This window comes from Betta splendens, chromosome 13 (assembly GCF_900634795.4).
Source record: "Betta splendens chromosome 13, fBetSpl5.4, whole genome shotgun sequence".
Classification (NCBI taxonomy): domain Eukaryota; kingdom Metazoa; phylum Chordata; class Actinopteri; order Anabantiformes; family Osphronemidae; genus Betta; species Betta splendens.
Window position 1 is genome coordinate 17,898,575 of NC_040893.2, and position 25,656 is coordinate 17,924,230.

General features: G+C 47.6%; 1 protein-coding gene across 1 annotated transcript in view; it reads left to right on the plus strand.

The window, feature by feature from the left end:
• Positions 1-25,656, plus strand: part of gbe1b (glucan (1,4-alpha-), branching enzyme 1b) — a 51,865-nt gene that overhangs the window by 12,267 nt on the left and 13,942 nt on the right. The window contains exons 6-13 of the mRNA XM_029171146.3: positions 1,618-1,708; positions 2,402-2,611; positions 8,943-9,058; positions 9,833-9,960; positions 10,253-10,351; positions 16,508-16,618; positions 16,701-16,872; positions 23,595-23,779. Of these exons, the coding sequence (XP_029026979.1) occupies positions 1,618-1,708; positions 2,402-2,611; positions 8,943-9,058; positions 9,833-9,960; positions 10,253-10,351; positions 16,508-16,618; positions 16,701-16,872; positions 23,595-23,779 (1,112 nt within the window). The remainder of the gene's footprint in view (positions 1-1,617; positions 1,709-2,401; positions 2,612-8,942; positions 9,059-9,832; positions 9,961-10,252; positions 10,352-16,507; positions 16,619-16,700; positions 16,873-23,594; positions 23,780-25,656) is intronic.

A 25,656-nucleotide genomic window follows, 5' to 3' on the forward strand; every position in this document is an offset into this window, starting at 1 on the left:
ACAATAGTTTATCAATAGTTTTTCCATCTCTGTCAAGTGTGGTCCACAAGCCAGCAGACGTGGCAGGTGCCTTTGAGAGCCACCGTTCCCTCTGTAGCAGTATTTCTAGTGGCAGACCTGTCACGCTCCCTCTGCACAGACCCACATCAGCAAGTCAACATCCTGTTTACTGGCATGACCTGAAGGGATCACTGACCGTTGGACAGTGTTTTGTTAAAAAAAAAAAAAAAAACAGTGCGAGTCGCACCACACAGCAGTTATGCCTCAAAAACTGACAACTTGTTTCCTTCTCCCTGATCTTTACTCAGACAGCCGATAGCGGGGGAAAGTCATCCTACTGCATCTTGTATGATTCAGGAAAACAAACTGGCACACTTGCACTTGTGCTTAGATCCTTTCCCCAGTTTTTACTTTTCCTAACAACACAATAGAACACAATAGAATAATTAAGTCACAATAAACTCAGTCATTACCAGTTTACAAAAATTAGTGTTTTTAGATCGAGTCTTGATAATATAAAATATTTTGTGTACTGTAACTAATGGTTTTCTGTGACTAGTCATTCATTTTTAATTAGTGATGATTAGTAATAAGAACAACAACATATCAAGTCATTATAATGAGCACGCTAGACTTCAACACCCTGCTCTCTCACATGTTTATACTTTGCATTCAAATCCAGCCGCCGCAGCGACTTTTATTAAAAGATACGAGCGTCGCCGTGGACCGGCAGCAATCTGATAAACGCTGCTTCCTCGGTCGTGTCACCCAGTTTAACAGGAAAGGAAGCTGCCAGAGCCGACGCCGTCAAAGGCGCTACCTGCTGCAGTGGAGGGAACGTGCACAATAGGCTTCTCCAGGAGGCTGAACTCCAGCGTCTCCAGTGACGGCTGCCTTTGCCTTTTCATTTCTTTGACGGTGAAGGCAGGAGGAGGCGTGTGTGTGTGTATATATATATTTAATATATAACAAAAACTTCCTCTCACCCTTGTGCTTTGTCGCGCTCCTTCAGAAGCTGCGCCCCCCCCCCTTCTCTGTAGCATGAAAAGCAGCTGCGATATAAATAAATAAGTGCGCTCCACGCGTCGGTGAGAAACCGCAGGGCCTCCCTCTGGAGTCCTCAGTGGCGCTTTAAAAGCCTGTTGTTCTCTTATTCATAGAAGCAGTTTTTGTAGGTCGTTTTGAAATGTTGTACATGACCTCCTGACTCTGATAGCTGGTGTTTCCCTGTAGCCACAGCTTGTCTTTAGTGGGAGGAAGGGGGAGCGCGTGCAGCTCGCGCCCGGCGCCGCGCTGGGTCGGTGCATAGCGCGACGCGGCGGCGCTTCTGTAGCGACGCTGTTTGAACGTGTGCGCTTCTCGTGTGTTGTTATTGACATTCTGAGAATCTGGAAAAGGCCGAGAATGAATCCAAGCTCTGGCGGATCAATAAAACAAAAAGAGGATGCGATGCGCCTGATAACGGAGGCACCGGGATGTCAAGCTGCATCGTATTACATTGGTCATCATGCATAATTTAGTGCTTTACCCACAGCTAATATCTCAAATATTTACATCATTTAGACCAAGCGATACGTGCTCCAGGAGCTTTTACACGTCTCCTCTCCTTGTGTCCAGGCTACAACTGCATCCAGCTGATGGCCGTCATGGAGCACGCCTACTACGCAAGCTTCGGATATCAGATCACCAGCTTCTTTGCTGCTTCCAGGTGAAGTTGCGCGTCTCCTTTAGGCAGATTGTCCAGAGCGACTGCCCCTCGCTCGGCTGCAAAGGGAGACGACTCCTCCACTCGGCCGCCTCAAATCAAAGCTCGGCCTTCTGACACCGGCAATAATCTCTCTGTAAATACATTCGCTGTTAATCCAGAGAGTGGAGGAGTTGTCCTGTAGATAAAGGTGGACTAGTCGAGTGTTTATCTTCTCCCAGCGATCCCTCCCTCCTTCCTTTCTTCCAGCGTGTAATGTATATAGCGTAATTTCACCCATGATTGATCTCGCAGTGTCATTGAAAACCCGAGCGCTTGAATACCGGGAAGCCGGTTCTACTCTTGCTATGTGTCCTGTTTTGCAAAGGAGCTGATGTTATCGTAGCTGGAAGGACAGATGGGACGTTATAGGGCGATATGAGGAGGGCACGCTGAAGGTGCTTGTTAAACAAAGTAGGTTTTCTGAGTGTCCGGTGAGATCCTGTGTCTTCTTCACGGCTCTTTAGACGGCATTAATGAAGTGAATTCATTCACAAAATCCCAGTAAGTCCAAACCAAGGGCATTTGTGCTTTATTTTGGGGGTGGGGTCAAATGAAGACCCCCTGTACAAAACAAGACCAGGATTGTGCTACTGTACTTTTCTCACTGTGTTGGGGAGGAAATGACCCCGAGCGCTCGCTGTGGTGCGTGTGCAGCCGCTACGGAACGCCCGAGGAGCTGAAGCAGCTCATCGACGCGGCTCACTCCATGGGCATCGTGGTGCTGCTGGACGTCGTCCACAGCCACGCCTCGAAGAACACGGAGGACGGCCTGAACCGCTTCGACGGCTCCGACTCCTGCTACTTCCACGCGCCGCCCAGAGGGGAGCACAGCCTCTGGGGCAGCCGCCTCTTCAACTACTCCAGGTGCGTGCACTGACCCTCATCACTCCTGCACGTCTTTGTGTTGTTAAGAGCTGCAGCACTTCTTTACTTTGTCTGATTTAATGCTTCTGTAACTTTAATGTAATTAAATCCAACATGACTATTTTTTCTTTCAAAGCTCTTTAGTGCTTTCCACAGTATAAAAGTGAGCAAGTGCCCACTGATTACTGCAATTTAGGCTCATCATTATACAGTACAGATGTGTGCAGATTAAAAGCTGCAATTAACAGTTATATATGATGCTAAACTCAGAGCCAGACATGAATGAAGCACAAATCTACTGTAAATGTTTACCCTTGGAAAAAACCCCGCTAAATGGACATTGTGGCTTCTATAAAACATGTATAAGCAGATGAGCGGGTTGATAAATGGGGTCAAATGGAACCTGACACGCCACCCGTTATATTTTCTGATGAGTTGAAGGTCAAATGCAGAAGATGATGGAAAAAACAGTGACTGATTGCGTCTCTCGCCGAAACGAGGGTGCAGCCGGGTTCACGTTGAAGGCGACGTCCCCGCGGCGTAGGATGAACTATCGATGATTCCAAGACTCCTCAAATGCTTCTGGTTTTCAAACTTTTCAACGTCTGTCCGGACACGTGTTGAATCTTAACGCGGGCTGAGTGATGATCTGATGCCGCAGCCTTGGCAGGCGTCCGTTAGATTTATCATTCAGTTAATTAATAAAGTGTGAGGCAAAAAAAAAAAAGAAGAAATCGTGAAAGGTCTTAAGTCCAAATTTATTTCCGTACTGAGCTGGTGCTCGGCGCAAACCAAAACTATTGATTGGTGTTGCTGTAGGTGGTGTTAATTAGGCGTCGGTGCGACAGAGACTGATCCCAGCGCACGCTGAAGACGAGCAGGCGCCGCTGCGTGTTCTAAACTGGCTTTTAATAAGTGTGCGCCATGTGCAGCAGTTTCCAATACATTATACAATGCTTAGTGTCAGGCATGGGGGCTATAATAAGAGCGCAAGGTTCTTCTTTCATTAGTTATTGAACTCTCCTCGTATCAGAAGCGCTCATTAGACATGGTGCAGACATATGCCACGACTGGGAGGCATATGAGGAGTCATTTGTAAAAGCCCAAAGGAGCTGCACAATGTCAAAGCCACTTCATTTGTCTTCTCTGCCTCTCAGGTTGTTTGGATGTGTCGTCGTCTTTTTTTTTTTTTTTTTTTTTTTTTTCTGCCGCTCCCGTTGTTGGAAGGAAATGAAGCTCAGAGGCTGCAAACCGTGTGCGAGCGCGCCGCCTGTTTTTAATCAAGCGGCCTCGCTATCAGCCATCGCGGCTCTGCCCATGATGGTCTTATTAGGCCGACGCCGGCTGACTGATGCCAGCCATAGGAGCAAAGATGTTTTTGTTGTTGCCGTTTCCACTTCTGCATCTTTATCAAGCGCTTCTTTCCTTTTTTTCTCCTCTCGTTAAAGTCGCTTGGTGTTTCTCTCCAACTTTTAGCTCATAAAACATTCAGCTCAGCCTGGAGAGAAGGCTGTTTAGATAGATGCTTGCTATCTAATTTGTTAACTCAACTTCCCCGTCAGTCAATCGCGCCATTCAGTCTAAAGAATGTCTGGCGTTCGCAAACACTTATTCCAGGCTGTAGAGACGGGAGAAGTGGGTCCTTGCGTCATAGTGGAAGACGAGAGACGCGTTGAAAATGTAAAGGCACATCCTACAGATGCTTGTCCTGCGTCGCTCACATTCTCGCAGGCTTGTGTCGGGAGCTTCGTGGAATCTCTTATTATAAAGGAGCGCGTAGTCATTAATTCAGTGCTGCAGTGCGATTTAAAAAAAAAAAAAAAAAAAAAAAAAAAAAGGTGATACTTTCTTTGCTTTAAGATGAAATGTTCCAAATGCCATCAGAGCTTCAATATACAATTCATATATAGCCTGTGTTTCAAAAGACCCCCTGATAATTACTTTAAACGTTCACTGCAGTGCGTGAATGCACAAGGTGATATACCAGACTCTGGGTGCACTTGACGTGATGAGTAGAAACTCTGCCGCTGCATCTTCATGCACCGCTTTGAAAGGCGTCAGGGTCACCGTGACAACGGCGACGGAGCAGCCGATCCCATTGTTTGTCGCGTAACGGGCTGGCGGAGTCAGACGCCGGGCCGCGTCCTGCGGATCGGGTCAGAAGTGGGGGTTCTGAAACTGCCCACCGCTCGCTCTCTCTCGCTCTCAGAATCATTTGCATCTGTTTTTCATCAATCTTTGTGTAAATTGTCAAGATATGAATAATGGGCCCAGGGCCAAACCTGGGAAAATGCTTCTTGTAGAAAAAAACTTCTTGTGCTGACAGATCAGCTCTGTGTTTGACTTGAGCGAGGAGCAACTGTTCACTCTTTGATTACATTATTCTCATTTTATAACGCCCTAATTTTTTTTCCTGTCTGACTGAGGCAATATGTTTTTCTTCATTTGCTTCCCATAATGTCAAGCAGAATTAAACAAAATTTTTTTTAGTTTTTTTTTTACATTTTTATACACGTATGTGAAATGACTTATACATTTGAGTCTTGGTGTCACATGCTGTTTTTAAAATCACGCTCCACTTCTGATTGTTTCGGCTTTCGTCTTTTTGGTTTATTGCTTTGCTGCTCTCAGCAGATGGTCTTTCCAATGTGCCGGTTAAACATCTTTAACTTATAAAATTCTGAAATAACACAAGTGTACCGAGAGGAAGACGCACAGGGAGGCAGAGAATCACCCTGCTGATAAGTGACAGGCTTTTATTTTAAAGAAACAGAGCAGAAACCCAAAAAAATCCATCTCTGCGTCTCTTTGGAGCATTTGTTGTTTCTTCTTCTAACAAGTTGAGCTGCTGATCAAACGATCAACTCAAACTTCAAATGTGAACAGTCCAAGTCCTGGAAGGTTATTTATGTGTTTAGCAGGTCTTAGCGCTGCGTCCGCTTCAGCTAACGAGCTCAGCCTGACTGCAGGTGTGCCGGGGGACGGCGCAGCTCCCTGCAGTGCCTCCAGTGGGGGCTGCGTGGAGCCAGTGGACGGGGATGCAGCAGCTCTGCGCCTCCATTCCCCTCAGCTCCTTAGAAATGCCTGACAAACAGGAAAGAAAAGTCTTTTCAGGAATGTGTGCAGACTGTCTGTAGGAAACACGGAGGGAATTGTGCTTTTTCGTGTGCCACCTGCTTCATATTTCCAACCTCGGCCGCTGCTAATCTCCCAGTAATCGCTGCAGCTCCGTGTTCTGGCCACCTCTTATGTGTAACTAAGCAAAGTAGCACACGTCCTAATTGATGATGCTGGGGGGATTTCTGTAGTTTAAATGCTTCTTTGCTGGGATGTTTACTCCACTTCTCTCACAGATACTGTGTCAGGGCCTAAAATAGCGGCCCATGGGAGAATACTGAGACGGAGCTGTATTGTCCTGCCAGGCTGCGTCTTGAGAGGCAGCGAGGTGATTTTAATTACAGGTTGCTAAACATACAGACGTCCTCGGGGGCGGCGCAGCGTCCCCCCCAGGACGCGGAGCCGGAGCAGCTCCCGTCGCTGCCAGGCAGCCGAGGGAGCGCCGGGCGAGTGGCAGGTCTGACACCAAGCGCAGTGATACAGGGACAGCCTGTCAGACGGCGGAGCGGCGTCGGGTGCGAGGCAGCGGCCGTCAGCCCATCGCTCACACGCTCCTGGGCGGCGCGTGGAGATGCTCTTTGTAGCTGTCCGGCTCTAATCATGGTGATGCGTGTGCAGCTGACTGAAGCAGAGTCACCGGGCACATGCGTGTGTCCCCGTGCAGGCTGCATGAATAAATAAATCAAGCTTCAACCATGAAATGGGATTTATTGCAAGTGTCACACCTGTCAATGTCTCTGTCCTGGATGCATTAATGGCCGCAGGGATTGGAGAAAAGTTTGAAATGCGCTAAATGAGGCCCCTTATTCGTCCTTTTGGGCGCGTCATCGATCAGGCTGTCCGCCGCCCTCGTTTGAGCATCACAATTCTTGCGGAATGACCTGTCAGCGGCCCACATGCATTCGGCCTTATCTGCAGCGCACCGGTGACGCCCGCCAAGGCCGGGACCTGGATCTGCCTGGCGCCGCGTCCCGGTACCCGCTTACAGCCGGGGAACGCGCCGCGCGTGGATATCTGGGCCGCGGCCCTGAAAACGGGCTCCGATACGGACTGAAGCTGACGTGAGGGAAGTCGGAGCATTCAGACGTTTGTAGTCGCAGCTGAAACAACCACATATGATAGATGACCTCGTTTTACTCTACAAGCAGCATTATTAGAGATTTACTAAGCAGGTACCACTGTCACCCCCGTGCTTTTGGATCAGGACAGGCCAATTTGCTCCTGCATTAATACTGCAGACCAAGTGATAACTTCATCGAACTGCATAGATAAGTGGGGTGCTGCATTGGGCCCAGAGAGCTAACTTTCTCACTCTAATTGGACTTGATGATGAATGGCATCGCGGGTCCTAATGTGGCAGCACGGTTTCATCTCGGGCCTGGGGCTCTCGCTGGCTATTATCTCCATCCCATGAGGAAACATTGTGTCTGAGCCTTTGTTGGCTCTGCGCAGCGGAGTGGAGGACCTAATCTATTTATCACAGGGTCTGCGTGACCACCCAGCCACGCTGCTATATCGGATCATGCCAGGCTCCCTTGTGCTCTTCCTCCAGGGAAGGAGGAAGCGCCAATGTAACATGCGGCTTCACACCTGTCAAACAGTGCCAGGGATGGTGATCCCTGAGGGATGGAGCACACGAGGCAAGACATTTAAATGTTGCTCGGCCAAAATCTCACATTTAGCTCTTTTTGGACGGAGGATGTCGCCTCGGCATTTAGTGCTGGAACATTGTGGGTTTGAATCAATGATGGTTTTTGAAGAGGAGATACCGCGAAGAGCGAAGCCCGTCTAGTGTTTGGACAGATTTTTTTTTTTGTAGCGTGAGATGCTCTTGAAGTGTTGTTGAAGCATGAATGTGGGACTGCTCGCTGCTCCGCCGGCTTTTTGACAGGACGAAATTGCATCAGTCAAGCAAAAAATGTTGAACTCCCCTTCAGTGTTGTGTCACAACGCGAAGAGTAAATGAAGTTCAGGATCTTTGTGAATGCAAAGCGCCGAGTTTTAGTTCCTGATGGAAGAAAACCCAATTCAGCCTCTCATTGACCTCAGAGGCAGTAAATGTTTGAACAGGTCTGTTTTTACCAGATTTAATTAACACAACATCCCACAAGACCAATGCAAGTGTCAGTGAGTAATGAGGGAGTGAAGCTGAAACACCTGAGCCACGCGTTGGGCAACAAACCAACTAACCATTTACTGAACCGGGGGGCGTTAAGGAGCCAGAGGTCCGTTCTCCCGGACCGGTCGAGGCAGATGCCCGGTTCTGCTGCTGTAGCTGAGAACTCTGCACAGAGCAGAGGCAGCAGCTCGTGTCACCGTCCTCAGCCGCTGCAGCCGACGCGTCGCTCACACACAGACCGGCCCAAATCTTGAGTTTTTAACGGGCGTCTCCATGGCAACGCGCCGCTGAACGCGAAGGGCTGAGGTGTGTAGTGTACTTTGCCTCGAGTGGCTGTTCGGATCCAGATGACTCTCCGTCAGGAAGCGGCGCCGGGGCCATTTATGGAATCCGCCTCCTCCTGCCTCCTCCACCGCGGCGCAGCCAGCAGGCGCACACAGCATTTACATGCTCCGTCACTCACCGCGGGCAACTAAACATGGCCACAAGTTCCACTTTCATATTCAGATAGATTGTTGGTCTCGCTCTTTTTTTTTTATCACACAATATTTGCTCTCCTGCTTGTGGGACAGGGGAGTCTGTCATACGCCGAAGATGAAGAGAGGCAAAGCGAGTTGAGGTGTATAATTTATCTCGGCCTCAGGAGAGGGAACTCAATTCTACTGCATGGTGTTTGTTTACCCAAGTGTAGCGTGAAATCCTATCAGTCCAAATAGACAGGAATGGCCCTGGCTGTAGTAAACGCCCGCCCAGTGGTCATGCAAACGCTCTGATGGAAATCTGGAAACCTGGCTGTGTATTATAAGCTGCTGATTTCTCATTCTGACAACTGGATATGTGAAAGTCAGAATCCCCTCTGCAGCGTAGTTAATGAAAACACTCCTCCTGTCGCTGACACTCCATCTCCAACATAATGGAGCTTTTGTTATCAATATGTGAATGTCCTGTAGTGGTGAAAATTAATCTCTGGTGCCTAAAGTGCATGATGAGATGTGTGAATAATTCACAGCTTCTGGTTTATCTGACCTTGAGTCTGTGTGTGCGTGTGTGTGTGTGTGTGTGTGCCTGTGGGTGCGTGTGTGTGCGTGTCTCTAGCTGGGAAGTGCTGCGGTTCCTATTGTCAAACCTGCGCTGGTGGATGGAGGAGTACCGCTTCGACGGCTTCAGGTTCGACGGCATCACCTCCATGCTGTACCATCACCATGGCATTGGTGAGGCTTAGTGGGAATAAAAGCATGTCATTATCCACCCTACGGCGCAGTATGCACCATGAACTCCATATGGTTAAAGGGTAAGGCCAATGGGAGTTCTGTTGAGAAGCCAGACTGATCCCATCCATCATCTGGTGACATTTCCTATCTGGAAAACATGTTTCAATTAGGAAAAATAGAAGGCCAGACTAGTGTAACTGTTGCCTGATAAATTAACCTGCGTCTGCACATGAGAATAATATCACTGCATCAAATGAGGTCATTCTGAGTAAATCGTGTAATTCTGCACAGTACAATGTTGCCTGATTAGATAGATTTTAGCAATTATTGAACGAGGCGAACCAATTAAATCAAAAACAATTTCAAGCTATTAAACCGCTGTTGACGGCTGCGGCGCCTTAAGACACCAGAACGGGAGAAAAGTGCTGGTTAATGTTAACACGGATGTAAACGGGCGTTCGACTTTGTTTGAGGAGCGAGATGGTGTTTGTCGAGCGTCCCGGAGGCGCGCAGCGCATTTGATCTAATTACACAAGAAATCACAGCTCACATTTACAATAGACGTCACAGTCCCCGGCGTGTGGATTACCTTTTTATTAATCTCCCAGAACCCCCTGCAGGTACTGGAAGGTGCTACTGCAACATATATTTATTAAGATATATTAAGAGATATTAAAAATGCAGTGATGAAATAGTGTAAATTAGTCTGAGTACTTTAAAACGTGAGGAGTGGAGGGTTTGGGGAGGTTTCTAACGTGGGTTTTTTCTCCCCAGGCACCGGCTTCTCAGGCGACTACAGCGAATACTTTGGCCTCCAGGTGGACGAGGACTCGCTGGTCTACCTGATGCTCTCCAACCACATTCTCCACAGCCTTTATCCCGACTGCATCACTATTGCAGAGGTAAAAGTGGAAAACGCTCCTCTTTGCGATGACACTGCCCACAGCTATTATTAATTAAAAGCACTTATTAGTCAGGCGTCGCTTACTTGTGTATTCGTTGGTGTAATTAAGAAATAATGGAACAGGAAATTAGGTTTTTAGTTAAATTTTTTCCCATGGCCTGCAGTACAGGATCCTTGCCCCTTAATTCGTAGGTTTGAGTGGTACTGATGTGATCGTGGCCAACTACAGGGATAGAAAGCTGTGCACACAAAGAGAAAATATGATATGAAATAGTGTGACTTCTCTGCAGGACGTGTCAGGGATGCCTGCTCTGTGCAGAGGAGTGGAAGAGGGAGGACTGGGTTTTGATTACCGGCTGGCTATGGCCATTCCTGACAAGTGGATTCAGGTAAGATGATTTATTTCGTCTTAATCGACCTCGTTTTGTGCCCCTCTCCTCGTTCCCCTCTTCCTTTTCGTTCCCTCGGAGGAACTTTTACAGACACTGACACAGAAACTTGTCTCGGAGCCATAAATAGGGGGAGAAGAATGAAGCTGTTTCCCTCTAAAACAGGGATGAAAGACAAAGGCATTGACGGGGAATGTTGGGACGCATTGAATGCGTGCGCTGAGCCTGTTGCTCAGCGTTGGAGCCTTTTAAGAAGCTTTCGCGTGTAAAACCCGTTCAACAATTATTATCCTGGAGGAAGCGGTCGAGCACCGGTGCCACGTGAGCGGATAGGAGTTCAACGAGACGCCAGTTGCCACGTGCACAAGTTCATTTTTATTGGCCAAGATTTTATTTAAAGTCTCTGGACTGAATTTAGCTGAATATATTTGTTTTTTATATATTTCTGGTTTTTCCTATTTAGTTATTTATTCCCTGTTTTATTAGTTCTCTTAGTGTTAAGATACTACTAATACATGCAACGAAAACCAAGAGATCTGAAGTTTTTGCACTCTCCACTCAGCTGTCAGTTATTTTATTTATTTATTAATTTATCAGACTGAAGGAGCTCTTTGTCTTTTATTCTAAAGCCATTCTAATTCACATTTCTTTTTCCTCCCTAATCTACCTGCTGTGAGAATAGGAAGGTCATTATTTATCCCTTCAAACACAGAATTATGAATTAGTGATGGAAGAGACAGAATTGTTTCTGAAAATAAAGGCTATCAACTTCTTCACTAAATGAGCTTTTTTCTTTAGATCAGTAATTATTCTGAGTCCTTTGCTTGGATGTATATTTTCATTCAGAGTGAGTGGGAGACTTTAATGATCTTAACATGAATGTCATCTAGTCAGTGATCCAGACTGAAAATCCTTCTTTTTTCCTAAGTGAAGCATTTGAATAGACTGACAGTCACCTTTATGTTTTACTTTGATTTATTATTCAGTCTGAAATGTCTGTCCTTGGTTTAGCTTCATGTGATGTCAAAGCAAAGGTTATTTCGACTTTTAATTCTTTGGCCCAGTGGATGTTTTTTTCTACCACTCAGACAATCTGAACAGTTGAAGATCAGAAACACTATTTTCCGGACAACATATTCTCGTCCCAGCAGGTTTGTCAGCCTCCACTCATTGTCAGGGGAAATATGGAGAATAATGTCACTCCTAATGAATTAAAGAAGAAAAGGGTCGATTATTTTTGCTTCACTACTAGGGACAATAGGAAGTAGAAAAAGAATATATAAGTTTTAAATTGAATTGATGGTATTTCCATGAATAAATTTCATTAAATGGCAGCAGTGCATGACAGTTTATAGTCATAAAATCAGGAGGTTTGTTGAGCCGCGAGTCGTCTCTCTGGATTCCTGATGCTGCTTTCAAGCAAAAGTTAAATGTTAATGTTAATTATATGTGAGGCTTAAAAACGATAAAGCGAAAAGTGGTAATTGTGAAGCTCGTCTTGAATGAACTTCAAAACAACAAAACTGCATTTTCGCACACGACTCTGAACTTTCCCATTTAACTTCAGCAGCGAGTGACGCCTGGTTTAACTCGCTGGGGCGAAGCTGGTTCACCCACTGGTTCCAGTATGTGAGCAGAATGTGGCTGTTGACGAACAGGCAGAGGAAAGTAAACAATATGTGCTGATTCATTCGTACAGTCGCATCCACTCCAATCCAGCAGCTCTGACTTTAATTCTGTACAAGGTTTTCATTCCTCAGTGTTTGCTGCTTGCTTTTATTGAGGTCACATCGCTGGAGTTGCACTGCTTTGCATTGTATCATTGTTTTTCCCACCATATTTAAAGTGAATGGATGTGACCTGCACAATATGAACGGTAACTAAGAGCAGGTCCTTTACATTCGCCCACACACCGTCATATACGGCAGTAAATACAAACACATTGGACGGGCAACGTGGGGAGAGACAGGATGTGACATTTAACAAGAGTCACAGCTGGACTGAACCAGGAAAACCATCCAATCACCTGCCATTCATTTCAAGAACCCCAAAAGCCCTAGTGATCTTGGATATGATGTTGTCGACTCCTGAAGCGCTCACCTGCGTTTGATTCACTCACAGTAGCAGAAAAAAAACTGCCTGTCAGAGTAGAATCAAGAAATCCAGTCACAGAAATTTTAAAAAGGGAATATCTGGGAGCCAAATAATCTCTGTCTCCCACCACAACCGCTGAAGCCCTCTCTGCCTCCACTCCTCAGCCTGAACCACCACTGTTAAAGTGCTTAATAGTGAACGGTGGGAAAACACTGCTTATGTGCAGCCAGCCGTAACCGCACGATGCTGGGCCGGAGAGGCGTCCGTCCGCATGAACAGAGGTCACTGAAAGCTGCTTCATTACGGAGTCTTGTGCTCCGACTGTTTCCACAACGCTGGAAGCTTGTTTTGGAGCCACGTTTCCCTCTGGGAACCTCTGGTCGAGTCCATAACTCAACTTATTCTTTGTAAGCTGTGTTTATAATAATGGCGCCCATTCATCTCATAATGCGACCATATTACTTTCATAGAAGTATTACAGCACAGAGTGGGCGGACGGGCAGCGGGGGGTCTCTGGGGAGGTGTGTGTTTGGTTCAATGTGGATGTTTTTGTGTCCTGCCTGGGTGTTTTAAAGTGACTACAGACTCCTTCATGTTTCCTATTGCAGAAAGTCTAGTGAGGTTATCTGTTGTAAGATTCATGAAAGTTGTATTTCCTCATATTTTGGTGAAAAGGCAAAATGGAGCATGTGACCTCGGCACCGCACGCATCCTCCCGCCCTACAGTGTCTTGGTTTTTTTCTGTGTGGGGGAAGTCCATGCATCGTTAATCAAGTCTGGCTCTCGCAGCGGTGGGTTTGGGTGGAGGGGGGGATGGGGGGGCACCGTAGTCCCAGACTTGACCTTGTTCTCGGCGATGCCTGCGCTGGCGCTGCAGCAGGCAGAGCTGCGCCACCGAGACGCCGCCTCCTCACCAGATTATCCCGGGGACGCCTCAGGAGGACTCGTCTCCGTGTTTACTTTTCAAACAGCATCGCTTGCAATGCGCTATTTGTTTTGATACTTTCGTGTTGTTGCAAATTTTTTTCAATTAAATTTGCTGCCTCCGAGGAAACTTGATGCCACATGAATTGTAAAGCCGGCGGAGGGCAACTGTGCAGCACCAGTCATGTATTTCCATGCAGGGAGGCATTCATATGGACTCGCCTTGCTATAGTCAGTGAAGTGCACTCAGGGCTAGCCTTGCCTCTTCTCACAGAGTGTCAATTAGGGAGGGATTTGAATGGGCTGAAGTGGAGCCTCCAGTGAGGTGTGTGCTGCAGACAGACGGGGAGACAGACAGACAGGCAGACAGGCAGGCAGCAGAAACAGAAGGAAGGAGATACAACGACGCAGAGAAGCAGAGCTGCGAGCTTATTTATAGATTCACATGTGCGCACGGATGAATCTCTCGGTTCCTCGAGCGGGGCCTCACGCTGCGTTTCGTCCTCGGCATGACTGATTGATATGACTCATTTAGCGGCTGCAGAAGGCTGCTAGGACCAACAGGCTGTGAAAAATTAAGATATCCTAATGAGAGGACTAGATAAGGCGCACGGCACAAGTTTGGATGATTTGATCTGATTATGACCATAAAATGCTGTCAGTCCTAATGGATAATGTTACAAAAGCCCTCTAATTTAACAAGCACCCTTGCCTCCAGCTACAATAGATTGAGATGTAATTGAAACAATTAGAAGCGCAGGAGGTGGAGGGCTCGCGGTCGCCGCCTGGAAGAGGAAGCGATGCAGAGAATCCTCACGCGTCCCCGCGCTTCTCTCGGCTCCGGGTCCATTGACCTCCGAGTCAATCGTGCCGCTTTTTGTTTCTGTTCCTCCGTTTATTTTAATTGAATGAAAATATCACTCGGCACGGCCGCTCTCCGTATTAGAAAATCAATTTCTAGTACTCTTACTCCGCTCCGTCCGTCATACTGGAAACACTTTCAATTAACGCGACCTAATAAAATCCCGGCTCCTGGCGAGCGGCGCTGGGTTTTAGCTTGTTTATGTAAACATGTCAGGGCTTCGGCGGCAGCCTTTAAAGGGCGCCCACTCTCTTTGACCCGCTCACCCAGCGTCAGCCTCGGCTCGCCTCCTTCCACGGCAGCCTCGTCCTGCTTATTTTTGTTAGCTAATTGCACTGCGAGTCCTCTTGTACAGCGTTAACGGGTTCAGGCGCCGCAGCGAGGGTTTTTACAGGAAAAAAGTTGAGCCAAGAAGCACCTTTGGGCTAAGTGGAGCCTCCGGCGGAGACGTTGGCGTGGGCCAAAAGTTTATTAGTTTCCATAATTGGAAATAAAAATAAAGGGAGGCATTAGCGTGATCCAGGGGAGCGTTGCACCGGGTTTGGCTCGTCTCCGGGGGTGGCACTGCCTGCGAGGAGGAGATGGAGAGGATGTCCCCATAGCAACCGGAACTCAAACACAGCTCCAGTGGATGTGAAGGCAAAGACGGAAGAAGCGGGATGTGAAGGCCAGATTTCACAGATTTGGTCTTTCCAGCACCATGTAACGGTGGTGGAGAGGCTCTTGAATTCACCACGGCATGTCAGTAGCCGGGAGGTGACCTCATCCTGCTCTTGATTTTTAGATTTTTATATATATATATATATATATATATATATTATTTCTGGCTCTGCCTAATTAATCTGGGCACTCTGGTTGGCTCCTGACAGCAGGCTTGTAAAGTAAGATTTGTGCACTGCTCATTATCATTGATGAAGTGGAGTGTCAGTGGTGCCAGGAAGCTTGGCTGCTTGGGGCTGGTGTGGGTGAGCTGGTGGTGGGGAAGTCGTCAACCCAGTCACTCCTCTCTCTGCTCCGACGCTCGCGCTGCCGGATTAATTGCTCCCCGACCACTTTTGCACTTGAATTGAATTGTAATGATTCATAAGGAAGCGCGAAGTGTCTGATTGTACACGGATCTGTACAATAGGCGCGGTCACAGTGCAGGTGGACGGATTTATTACGTTCATAAAAATGATGTTAATATGTATCATAATTATTTATGATTTTGATTCTGTTCATTCTGTTTTTGTCACCTATCTGCAGTTTTAAAATGTTAAAAATGCTCATTCAGCATCCTTAAAATGAGGCTTACGTAGTTATGTGTAACATTAAACATGCATGGCTGAAGGAAAAGGAGGAGGTGTCTCCAGTAAAGTGGCCACACACAGTCTGGGATGAAGACGACTGAGGAGATGCCCAGATATATATTAACCATATAAAGAGGGAGAGAAGAGGGGAAGCCTCTGTTTAGGTGGAGCAGCCAGTTCATCTCAGTCGTATTGATCGGCACAATTTACCCTCTTTACTCTGAGGATTATGGCCCTGTAGCGTAATATAAAGGTTTCCTGGCATGTCAATCAGCTGTCACGGCCAATTCCAGCGAGCACACTTCAGCCTGTCACCGAGATGGTCTCGCCTGCTCCTCCACCAATCAGAGGCTGCGTGTCTATCACCAAGGGTTCCTGGAGGGCAAAAACTCTGCTTCTCCTGCATCCAGGGAGGATATCGATACGTCTCCGCATGTGGTCGTCTGGACTCCGTCCTCTGCTGTTTCTGCCTGGTGTGGCGCGCCTGGTTGTGACCTGTTAGTTTGGCCATATAGCAGCAGCCGTGTGGGCAGACGTGCTTGACATGCATGTTCTCCGGCCCCCATTTCCCTCTGACCTCTGGAAATGACTCTTTTGGCAGGCCGTGTGCGTGTAGGCAGGCCGGCGGCGGGGCATTGATTCCGCGCCTGGATTTATTGTTGAATCCCTCCGTTTGGATGAGAGGGTCTGACCTTGCCCATCTCGTGTGCGGAGAGCTGATGCCTTACTACCCATGGGCTGTAGTGAAGTTATTAAAAACTCCATTACCGCCATTCAAAGGTAGACATAACTCACAGTGTGGATATAGAGATGTCAAAACAGAGATTGATCTCAGGAAGAAGTGTTACTCCCAGAAAACTTAGGAAAGGTAGAAAGACTGCCAGAACTGAAATACCGAGCTTCAGACATCAGTCAGAGCCCAAACGGATCTCTCGGCTACACATCTATCATACCCTTTTTCAATAACCCCTCTCTGTCACCGTGTAGATCCTGAAGGAGTTAAAGGATGAAGACTGGAACATGGGCAATATTGTCCATACGCTGACCAACAGGCGCTATGGAGAGAAATGTATAGCCTACGCAGAAAGTCACGACCAGGTGGGCCTTTCTGCATGTTCCCAGTGTCAGCTCAGCCGGCGCTGTCGGTGTGTGGGCAGTAAAACATACCCTGCCTCTCCAGGCTCTGGTCGGGGATAAGTCTCTGGCCTTCTGGTTGATGGACAAGGAGATGTACACCAACATGAGCTCCCTGATTCCCATGACACCCATCATCGACCGCGGCATGCAGCTGCACAAAATGATTCGCCTGCTCACTCACGGCCTGGGCGGAGAAGGCTACCTCAACTTCATGGGTGAGTCATCGTAGCAAGACAGAGCATCTAATGCTGTGGACCAGAAAAGGCAATATTAACCTGAAGTATATCCAATTCATACAGTTGTGTATTATTGTTGTATAATCATGTTGAAATGGGCCATTTTTAATGCTGTTCTGACATTGAGACGACACAAAGTGTCTCAGGAACCTGATTTGTCCTGAATTTAAATGTCTGCCCTCAGGTAAACATAAGAACCCATCACTCTTTTCATTTCTCTCCCACTGTATATATGAAAGGCTTTCACAGGCAACAGGCAGAAACATGCCTGGGTGTGAATATTTAATTCCTCAGCTGTGCCCACAGTCTTCATTTGCACTGACCGCTGTTGTGTTCTTGTGCTATAGTGTCTTATTTCTGTCTGGCTCACGTCAGACATTAAGCAAAGAGTAGCACTAAGCACATCCAAATTCATAAAGCCTTAAAGTGGCTGTTATTTATTTTCTAATTGGGGTAAAGTGCTCGTTTTGTTCGTTTGCTGTATTCATACATGGATGCATCTCTGGACTAGTCCCCTCCTAATGAGCCCTCTTTTTCCAATTGGGTCCAATTCTCAGTTGCTGCTGAGATGCTCCTCGTTTTCTGGCTTTATCGACACCAACTGATATAGATAATAAAGTGATAAATAATACAGCTGACGCTGACCTTGGTGGATGGGATGTGTCTCCTTGTATATGCCGCCCACTGGCTTAATGCAACCGCCGCATACAGATCCACAGCATTGCAGCTCCACCTTGTGACCAGGCGTTCTGGTCAAGCTCTGAGTCTAGACGGTCCGAGCATTTCCCCCCGATCTCTCTGCATTCGGCGTCGTTCGCCGCTCCCCGCGATGCCCAGTCGTACCGTGGGAAGTGAAGTCCTGCTAAGTGGCCTGATGTGCAGCCCAATCAAAGCAGCTGAAGACGGGCAATCACAGCATCATCAGGGTGTCAGGGAACTGACCCCATGTGGGCAGTTGAAGGACAGTTCACAGTAATTATATTGGATTCTGTGGCGCAGTTAAGAAGCAGCCTCTGCTGTACTCGTCATGCTCTGTGTCGGCCACAGTCATCACGAGCTGATACAGTAAAAGAGACTTAAAACGTTTGACAACTGTTTTATTGATTTAACCCTATTTTGGATAAGAAAAACACAGATTTCTCACTTTTGTTACACTCTTAACATAAATCTACTATAGTAGCAAAAGTACATTGCTTTACAGTTCAACTTTCACATTGTTTGCTGCCTGTCTTCAATCCAAAGTCTCATCAAGTACCAATAAAGAAAAGTTAAATCTCGCTTGATTGCTTATCAAGTTAGTTACCTGTTACTCTGCTTCATTCCCTTGAATAAAACTTTGCTAAATTACTAAGACAAAAAGGCAAAGTCACGTTTAAAACCCCATTTTTCTAAGTAATGCTTGATGGTTTGAGGAGCAGCAATTTTAGAAGACCAGTATTAAGAAGGTAATAAAAGGAATATTGGTTTCTCTGAGAGCTACTGTCCCGCTGACTAACATAATGGTGCTATCTTCTTTTTATAACTATCATAATGGATGCAATTTTAATTCTTTTTTGAAGAGCAAAATTAGGGAACTGAAAGATTTCAAAGTTTTCATCGACGAGTGACAACGGTTTCTGTAGATATTGAAACTCCAAACTTTCTAAAGTTTTGAGGGTTGGGAGAATAGTCCGGCCAAAGGGGGAAGACAGGAAAAAAAGCAAATCAAGTAAATCCGAGATGACATGCCTCGTCAATGGATCAATGACGCCAGAGTCATTTAGCCAGTGCTGAGCAGGAGCAAATTGTTTGAGCAAGCAAATCAATTTGAAGTGCCTGGTCTAGAAAAACCCATTTATTTACCCGTGAGCAATAGCAAACACCACGGGCAACAGGACGGAGGCAGCGTCTGTATTTGCGATGCTGGGAGACGGATACTGTAAGGGATGTTGGAGCGTCGATGACATTAAAGCGCCGAGTGGCGTGGCAGTAATGAAACGCCTCAGTGGTTTTATCATTACATCAGCAGGGACAGAATGGAGGCGCTCACACTTCCTGACTTTCAGGGCTCGCAGACACTTAAGATAACCTTGCAGATTTACAGTCTAAATTACTGAGCTAAAAACTTCTCCTGAGACTCTGTATTCATGAAGTGTCTCTGCAGCCTTGGACAATGAAAAACCAGCCCTTGCTCCTCATACATTTCAAATAGATAATCTCAGGCGAGCTGAGGCTTCAGGCGTGTGGTTTTAGGCGAATGGGCCGATCCCACCTGTGCATTTGGACCAGTAACATTTATTTAAAGTGCGGGGGGGGTGACATTAACACAGTAATAAGAAATCAATCTAGCGAGTGCGAATACTCATTGCATTACGAGTGCAGCTTGTTGTTTTTGGTGTGTTTGCGCTGAATCTAAAACCTGCGACTCTCGCCTTCGCTTCCCTTCGGACTGCCTCATTGATCGACTTTGGGCAGAATCCCTCCGATGGAAAACACATTGATCCTTGGCTTCTTCTTGTGCTGCTAATTACTGAGGGGACTGTGTCACTGTCAGGCTCTTATTCAATTCAATTTTTATTTGTATAGCACCAATTCACAACAAAGGCTATCAAGGCACTTTATAAAGTACTGTTTAAGACCTTATACAACTAAAATTCAATAAATCCAGCATAAAGCAATAATATATACATATATAATAATAATTTTAACTTTAAATTGTGATTAAAGTTTGATAGCGACAGTGGAAATGAAAAACTCCCTCTTTAAAGAGAAGGAAACCTCCAGCAGAACCAGGCTGAATGTGGGAAAACATCTGCTTTGCTGGCAGCTGAGTCTGAAGATACCGCTAGAGGAGCCTGGTAGCGTGTCGGTAGCCACATGGAAAACTAATAATGCCTAAAGAATAACGTCAGACAAGGTAAAGCAGGTTCTACCCGTAAACATGTGACCCGTGACCAAGCGCATGTGAAGCTGAGCTAAACCAAGCTGCACACTTGCTATCACACGTTGCTGCAAACGGCTGTTTTCCTCCTCAGCCTTTTGTCGCTCCCCCGACAAATGACAATTTATTTATGTGTGCGTTGGGAAGATAATCCATCACATTTCATTGTTGTACGTTTCATTCCTGATCGTGCTCTCCGGTATCTCGTGGCTGTGAGGAGGCAGCGGAAGGTGATTATCGTGGTGATTAATGTGGGCATACAGGAGGAGCATTGCCGTGTCGCTGAGGAGAGGGCGATTATTACCAAACGGAGGCGTGTCCGATGTGTTTCTTTAAAGCGGGAATGAAAGGATGAGTCAAAGGCCTCCACAGGTTAGTAAATCAACCCGTACAGGAAATCAATCATCTTTACTAGACTTTGTGAAATAACGACGGAAAACATAGCAAATCCAGGCAAAGGCGCCGGGTGCACTTTACACTGTTAATAAGTGAAGCTCTCCAAAGGCTTTTATCAAAGCACAGTCCTGAGATCAGTCAGACCAGCAGACAGTCGGTGTGTTTCTTTACGCCTCGCGTGCGCTAGTGTCACGCATCCAGACTGCAGTCGGTTGTTCTGTGGTGTTCGTGCTCATGCAGGTCAAACGTGGGGAGGCAGACGCCTCACTATCAAATTAGCTGCTCAAAGAAGTTGAAGAAACACTTTGAAAGCACATCAGAGCTCAGTGGGGGAAAGAACCTGGATCCCACTACCGTTATTGACTGGGTCATGTGTTCGCAATGAAAGGACTGTTTGATGGAGAGGGGAAACCTACTGTACAGACGGCTAGATTCAAAGACACGCCGTCAGTCCGTTGCTCAGGCGTTCGGATGCGCTGGTGTACCTGTACTGTATGTGAGCCTGGTGCCGTCTAATAGAATGGGCTGGGTGTCTCCTCCCAGGGCGGCCGATCGCTGAGCTCAGTCTGAGGTGCAACCAGGTGGCGTCGGATACGCTGACACATAAAGTCCCAGAGGCTCCGTTGGATTTAGGTCAGGAAAGAAATGTGGCCTCCACCTGTAAAACTCCACCTGTTGACTCATTGTTGCAGCTGTTGTCATCGGTGACCTCACTTCCCCAAATGGTTTTTAACAATCTCAAATGAGTGGGATGGTTTTTAGAAAATCGCTGCAAGAAACTTGACTCTTTGCTCGAGGGAAAAGTGTCTTACCCCATTTTCTTTTGTGAATCTACTTAGTTTCATTAGATCTTAATGTGCTTTACCAACGCTGGGAGGAATCGCTGCCATCCATTTTAAAGACTGAATCCATGAACAGCATGCCCAAAAATCAGGCGCATTTTTTCTGTGCGAGCCGAGTCTTGACAGGCCTTGACAGCATGTGAAGGCTACTGTACCTGAATCCAGAGGACGGGACGCTTGCTGTGACTGCCTGCTGGAAATAAAAAAGCAGGCTTGTCAAATTGTAGCATGTTCTTGACACCTTTTTATTCAGCTTAATCGTCCATTCCTCAGTAGCATATTCACGTGGGTTGAGACCGTAGACAGCCTATAGTTTCCTACTATAAATAAACGATTACGTGACACTTTGGAGGTAAGTAATCATTTCCCTGGAATGTGTAAAATAATCGACTTCAGTCTATAGCAGGTGGAGAATTGCACCGATGCTACACTTCCTTAGCCCCAAACTCTTTCTGTCATATGTAGAATTTATAACTAATTATATATTAACTGCAAGACACCGCAGTCTGCATCAAATTGTGATTGACCGGCAGTAGCTCCAGTCCGGTGCTGAGCCGGACCCGGTGTTTCATCGTGCAAACACTGAACCAAATGGCACGCTGCATGCCAGGAGCCGAGCGGGTGCTTTAAATGGGCCGTTCCCTCTTTGAGCCTCTCAGGACATCAGGTCGTAGACTGACACTTTAGACAGTGGCAGCGGCGCACACGCAGGAACTCCATTGTTTAGCGCTTGAGGGCTGTCATGCCCAGCAGACGTATCGGCTGCCACTCGTGGCCGGGGCCTCGACACGGCCCACGGCGCCTCTAACAGACACGGCCAAATTGCTCATTTGCTCGGCTGAGGCGGCCGCGAAAAACAACTCTGTCAAAGGCGGAAGTCTTAGTCGTTAAGAGGCTCCTGCTACGACGCCTTCACACATTCTGTAGGGACCAGGGGTGATAAATAGCGACTTACAGTTGGCTTCTAAGGACAAGTGAGGAGGGCCACGAGGGTGAGGCTCACCGCTCATGGTCTCTGACACCGACTCACGCGCTGGAAGTCCCGGCCAGCTTACTCACCTGACTTCCTCACATCCACAGCGAGGAAGATGAGAAGGAGATTGTCTCCAGGGCTGCCGAGCGCTGCCAGATTGTCTCTGTGTCTTTACGGGCGGCCTGGCATGTCTCCTGCCACCACCTCCTCAGCGCGGCTCACGGCAGATGTATTCTCAGAGAGTGTGGGAGGCAGTTTTAGCTCCGCTGTCTTCTTGTCACCTGGTGACACAGCCGAGCGGCCCGCGGACGCTGGGCGGCTCCCGGTTCCAGCGGCGGCGAGGAGCTCGGCGCCGCGGTCACACGGCAGAGAAAAACAGGAGCTAATGAATGGAACATTAGTGGATGCAGATGTAATATTTGTCGTCCTTGACATCCTTGAAATGATGAATAGAACCACGAGTGATTTGGAACAAAATGACATCTGGCTGAATTGAAGTCAACTGTACTGTAGCATATAAACAGTGGATGAGTATTTAAGGACATGCTAAGGCATCAGCCCATGTGTTCCCAGTGTGGAGCTGGACAGTGGATGTCGGGTGGATGCTCCTCCTGGAGCTCCTCCTCAGGGAGGAAGGTCTGCCTTTGACCAGTGTTGCAGGTCTGAGTGTAATCCTCTCCTTTACATTGCCAGTTTGTCTGTGTGGGAGGCTGCTTTTTTATGCACATGTTAAAAGTAAAGTCCCCTTCTCTCCTTTTTTCCTCGTTCTCTCCCTCTGCTGCTCTGCACGTCTTTCTGCCCTACTTTCTGGAGCGGCGGCGACTTCCTCCCCACCAGTCATCCAGCGCTGTATTGTCTAGTTTTTCCTTAACTCTTTGTAACACCTACATAATGGTTCTCATTAGAATCCGCTGTCATTGCCTGTCCGTTCCACTTCATGCCATCACTCAGACTTTATTTTATTTTCTGGTGGGGGGGGTTGGCCACTAAATAAACAAGCAGCCTCTCTTCTGTTGTCACCCGTCTTCCTGTCTCTTGCCTGTGTGTTTCTCCCTCAGCTCAGAATTCAATTATCCCCACTGTTGTTTTACGATGTTGTTGTGACATCCGATGACGGATTCATTATCTCATCTCCCGGCTTGACAGCGTGGCGGCAACCGTATCCTGCGCTATACGTCCGGCTTCACGTACTGTATGTGAGTGGCCGCTGCTCGGTGGCAGCGTGACGTTAGGATGCTGTTATGTGATTCAATGCGACGGGGGCACATTCAGTTCTGTGTATGAGCCCATGAAGGAAGCTTCCTGTGTGAAAGCGCAGGTCCCTGTCTGACGGGGCGATTCTCGAGTTTTGCACGTGTTTTGAAATGGACGGCGCCAGCTTCTGCTGAGGTTATAAAAAGGTCGCAGCCTGTCGCTGGCGCCGTTCTCTCTGATCTGTGATCTTGTTAAAAATGGCACCAAACTTGAAAGTAGGCTTATGTGGCGTGGTACAATAGAGTGTGCTAATTTACGGCAGCCGTGTGCCTTTCCCTTCATTGTACATCCTTTAATGACGCTCTCTGTGTGGCAGGGAATGAGTTCGGCCATCCGGAGTGGCTGGATTTCCCAAGAGAGGGGAACAATCAGAGCTACCACTACGCCCGGCGGCAGTTCAACCTACTGGATACGGATCACCTCCGCTACCGTCAGCTCTACGCCTTTGACCGGGACATGAACCGGACCGAAGACAAGTACGGCTGGCTGGCCGCCCCGCCGGTGAGGACGCGCCGCACTCACTGTACGCTGCAAACGCGTCAAACGCACACGATCCTACAATGCCAACAATTCACGGGGAATTCACGAGGTTCAATTTGGAAAAACTCCTTGTTTCTCGTGTTGCCGTCAAAGGAAACGGTAAGAGAGATTCTCTCTTTACCTCCAGTTTTCTCTTGAGGGTGGCAAAGTAATGGGATAATACAAATAGAGAGAGTAGCTAAGTCGAGCAGGATTAGAAATGAGTCTGTTTAATTGATTCGAAATAAGCCTCGGGTGCAGCAGCGCTCAGACTGGAGCCCGTCACCTCGCTGTGTTGCACTCTGACCTGCAGACGTCTCCCTGACAGACGGACTAATGCAGCGGAGTACAAAGTGTCGGGCAACATAATTACAGACACGTCTAGTTCACCAGGATCATTTCTGCATATTGCTCCATCAATCAAAGGTCCGTCCCGACTCACGGTCGTATTAAGCAGAGTTTCTGGCTGAGTGCTGTGCAGCGGGAGGCGGCGCCGGTCCAGAGGATGCTCCTGGCAGGGACCATGAATGCATTTGGCACCTGAGCCGACCTGCTACCTGACTGCTCCTGCTCCTTTTCATGCAAAACATTACAGCACATGACAGCTCCCAAGCCTTCGATCGCCTCTAAATCATCTGCTAAATAATTCTCTTATATAAAGTCATAACCGTCTGACAGTTGCCACTTTCAACTAAGTGACCTAATGTTGAAACCTGACACTTACTGTAAGTAGACGCCTGTCTGGCGACGGAGGCCGTTCTCCTGTCTTTCACGGTGGTGAAGTGGTCAGCAGCCGTGTCTCAGAATTCTCCACTGGCCTTTTATCCCTTCACAACAACGCGTCCTCCTCGGATGCGTTCTTGTTCTTTTTCGACTCTCTCTGTGCGGCTCTGGCTTCGATCAGTCGACCCGAACCCAGCAGAGCAGCTTTTCTCTCACCAAAGGTAAGAATGGAGGCAAGTGAAGGCGTTTGGCCTGCTGTCTAACAGCAGGTTCCATCTTTCAGTGAATTCTCAGCTCTCAGTCTCAGTCCCTGGAAGCATGCAGCCAAATGATTCTGAAGGGCCAACGTTTGAGTCCAATTTTTCCTCAGCCTCCTCTGGCTGCACCTGCAGCTGCGCTGACGTCAGCGCCCGTGGAGAACGACAGCAGCTTCTCTCTCTTCTTTTTGACCGTGATTTGACAAAAATCTTTGTGCTGAAGTCAGAACCGCGGCCTCTGTAGGGATTCACTCAGCTACTCTGGGCTATGTTTCACCCGAACATTTGAGGTCAGCGTGACGCTTCAGGCAGAGACAGAAACAGAAGCATGACGGGTTCTTACAGCAAACGTCAAACTGGAGGAGGCTGCTCACGCGTCAGGAAAGAGCTGGTAGTTGGGGTTATTTTATTTTGATTGGGTGGATTTTTCCAAATAGCATCCACGTTAGCAGAAGCATGTTATGTTTAGCCCAGGCTGTGATTCCAGGCTCAGGTCTCATGCCTTAACCTCCATCCTCTCTGCCAGTCCGTGTGCTCTGGCTTATCTTCCCCTTCAGCTGTGAATATGCTGCCCTGTGATTGGCTTCAGGAACAAGGCACCAAAAATAGAGGGGTTTGGGTGACATTGATAATCTCTGCTAATGACACGTTAACAGTAGCTCGCTCCACAGGAGAGTGGCGGATTTATCATGTGCAGCTGTCTGGAGCTGACAGCGTCTGCTCCGCGCCGGCCGGGGCCTCCGCTTTCTGCTGACGAGTGCCACCTGAAAAAGTGATGTGGGAATGTTCCTGGGCCTGTTTGGAAATGTGCGGTCCACTGATATCATGCCCATTACTATTCTTCGAACCCAAGATGAGACGGTAATGACTATTCATGAA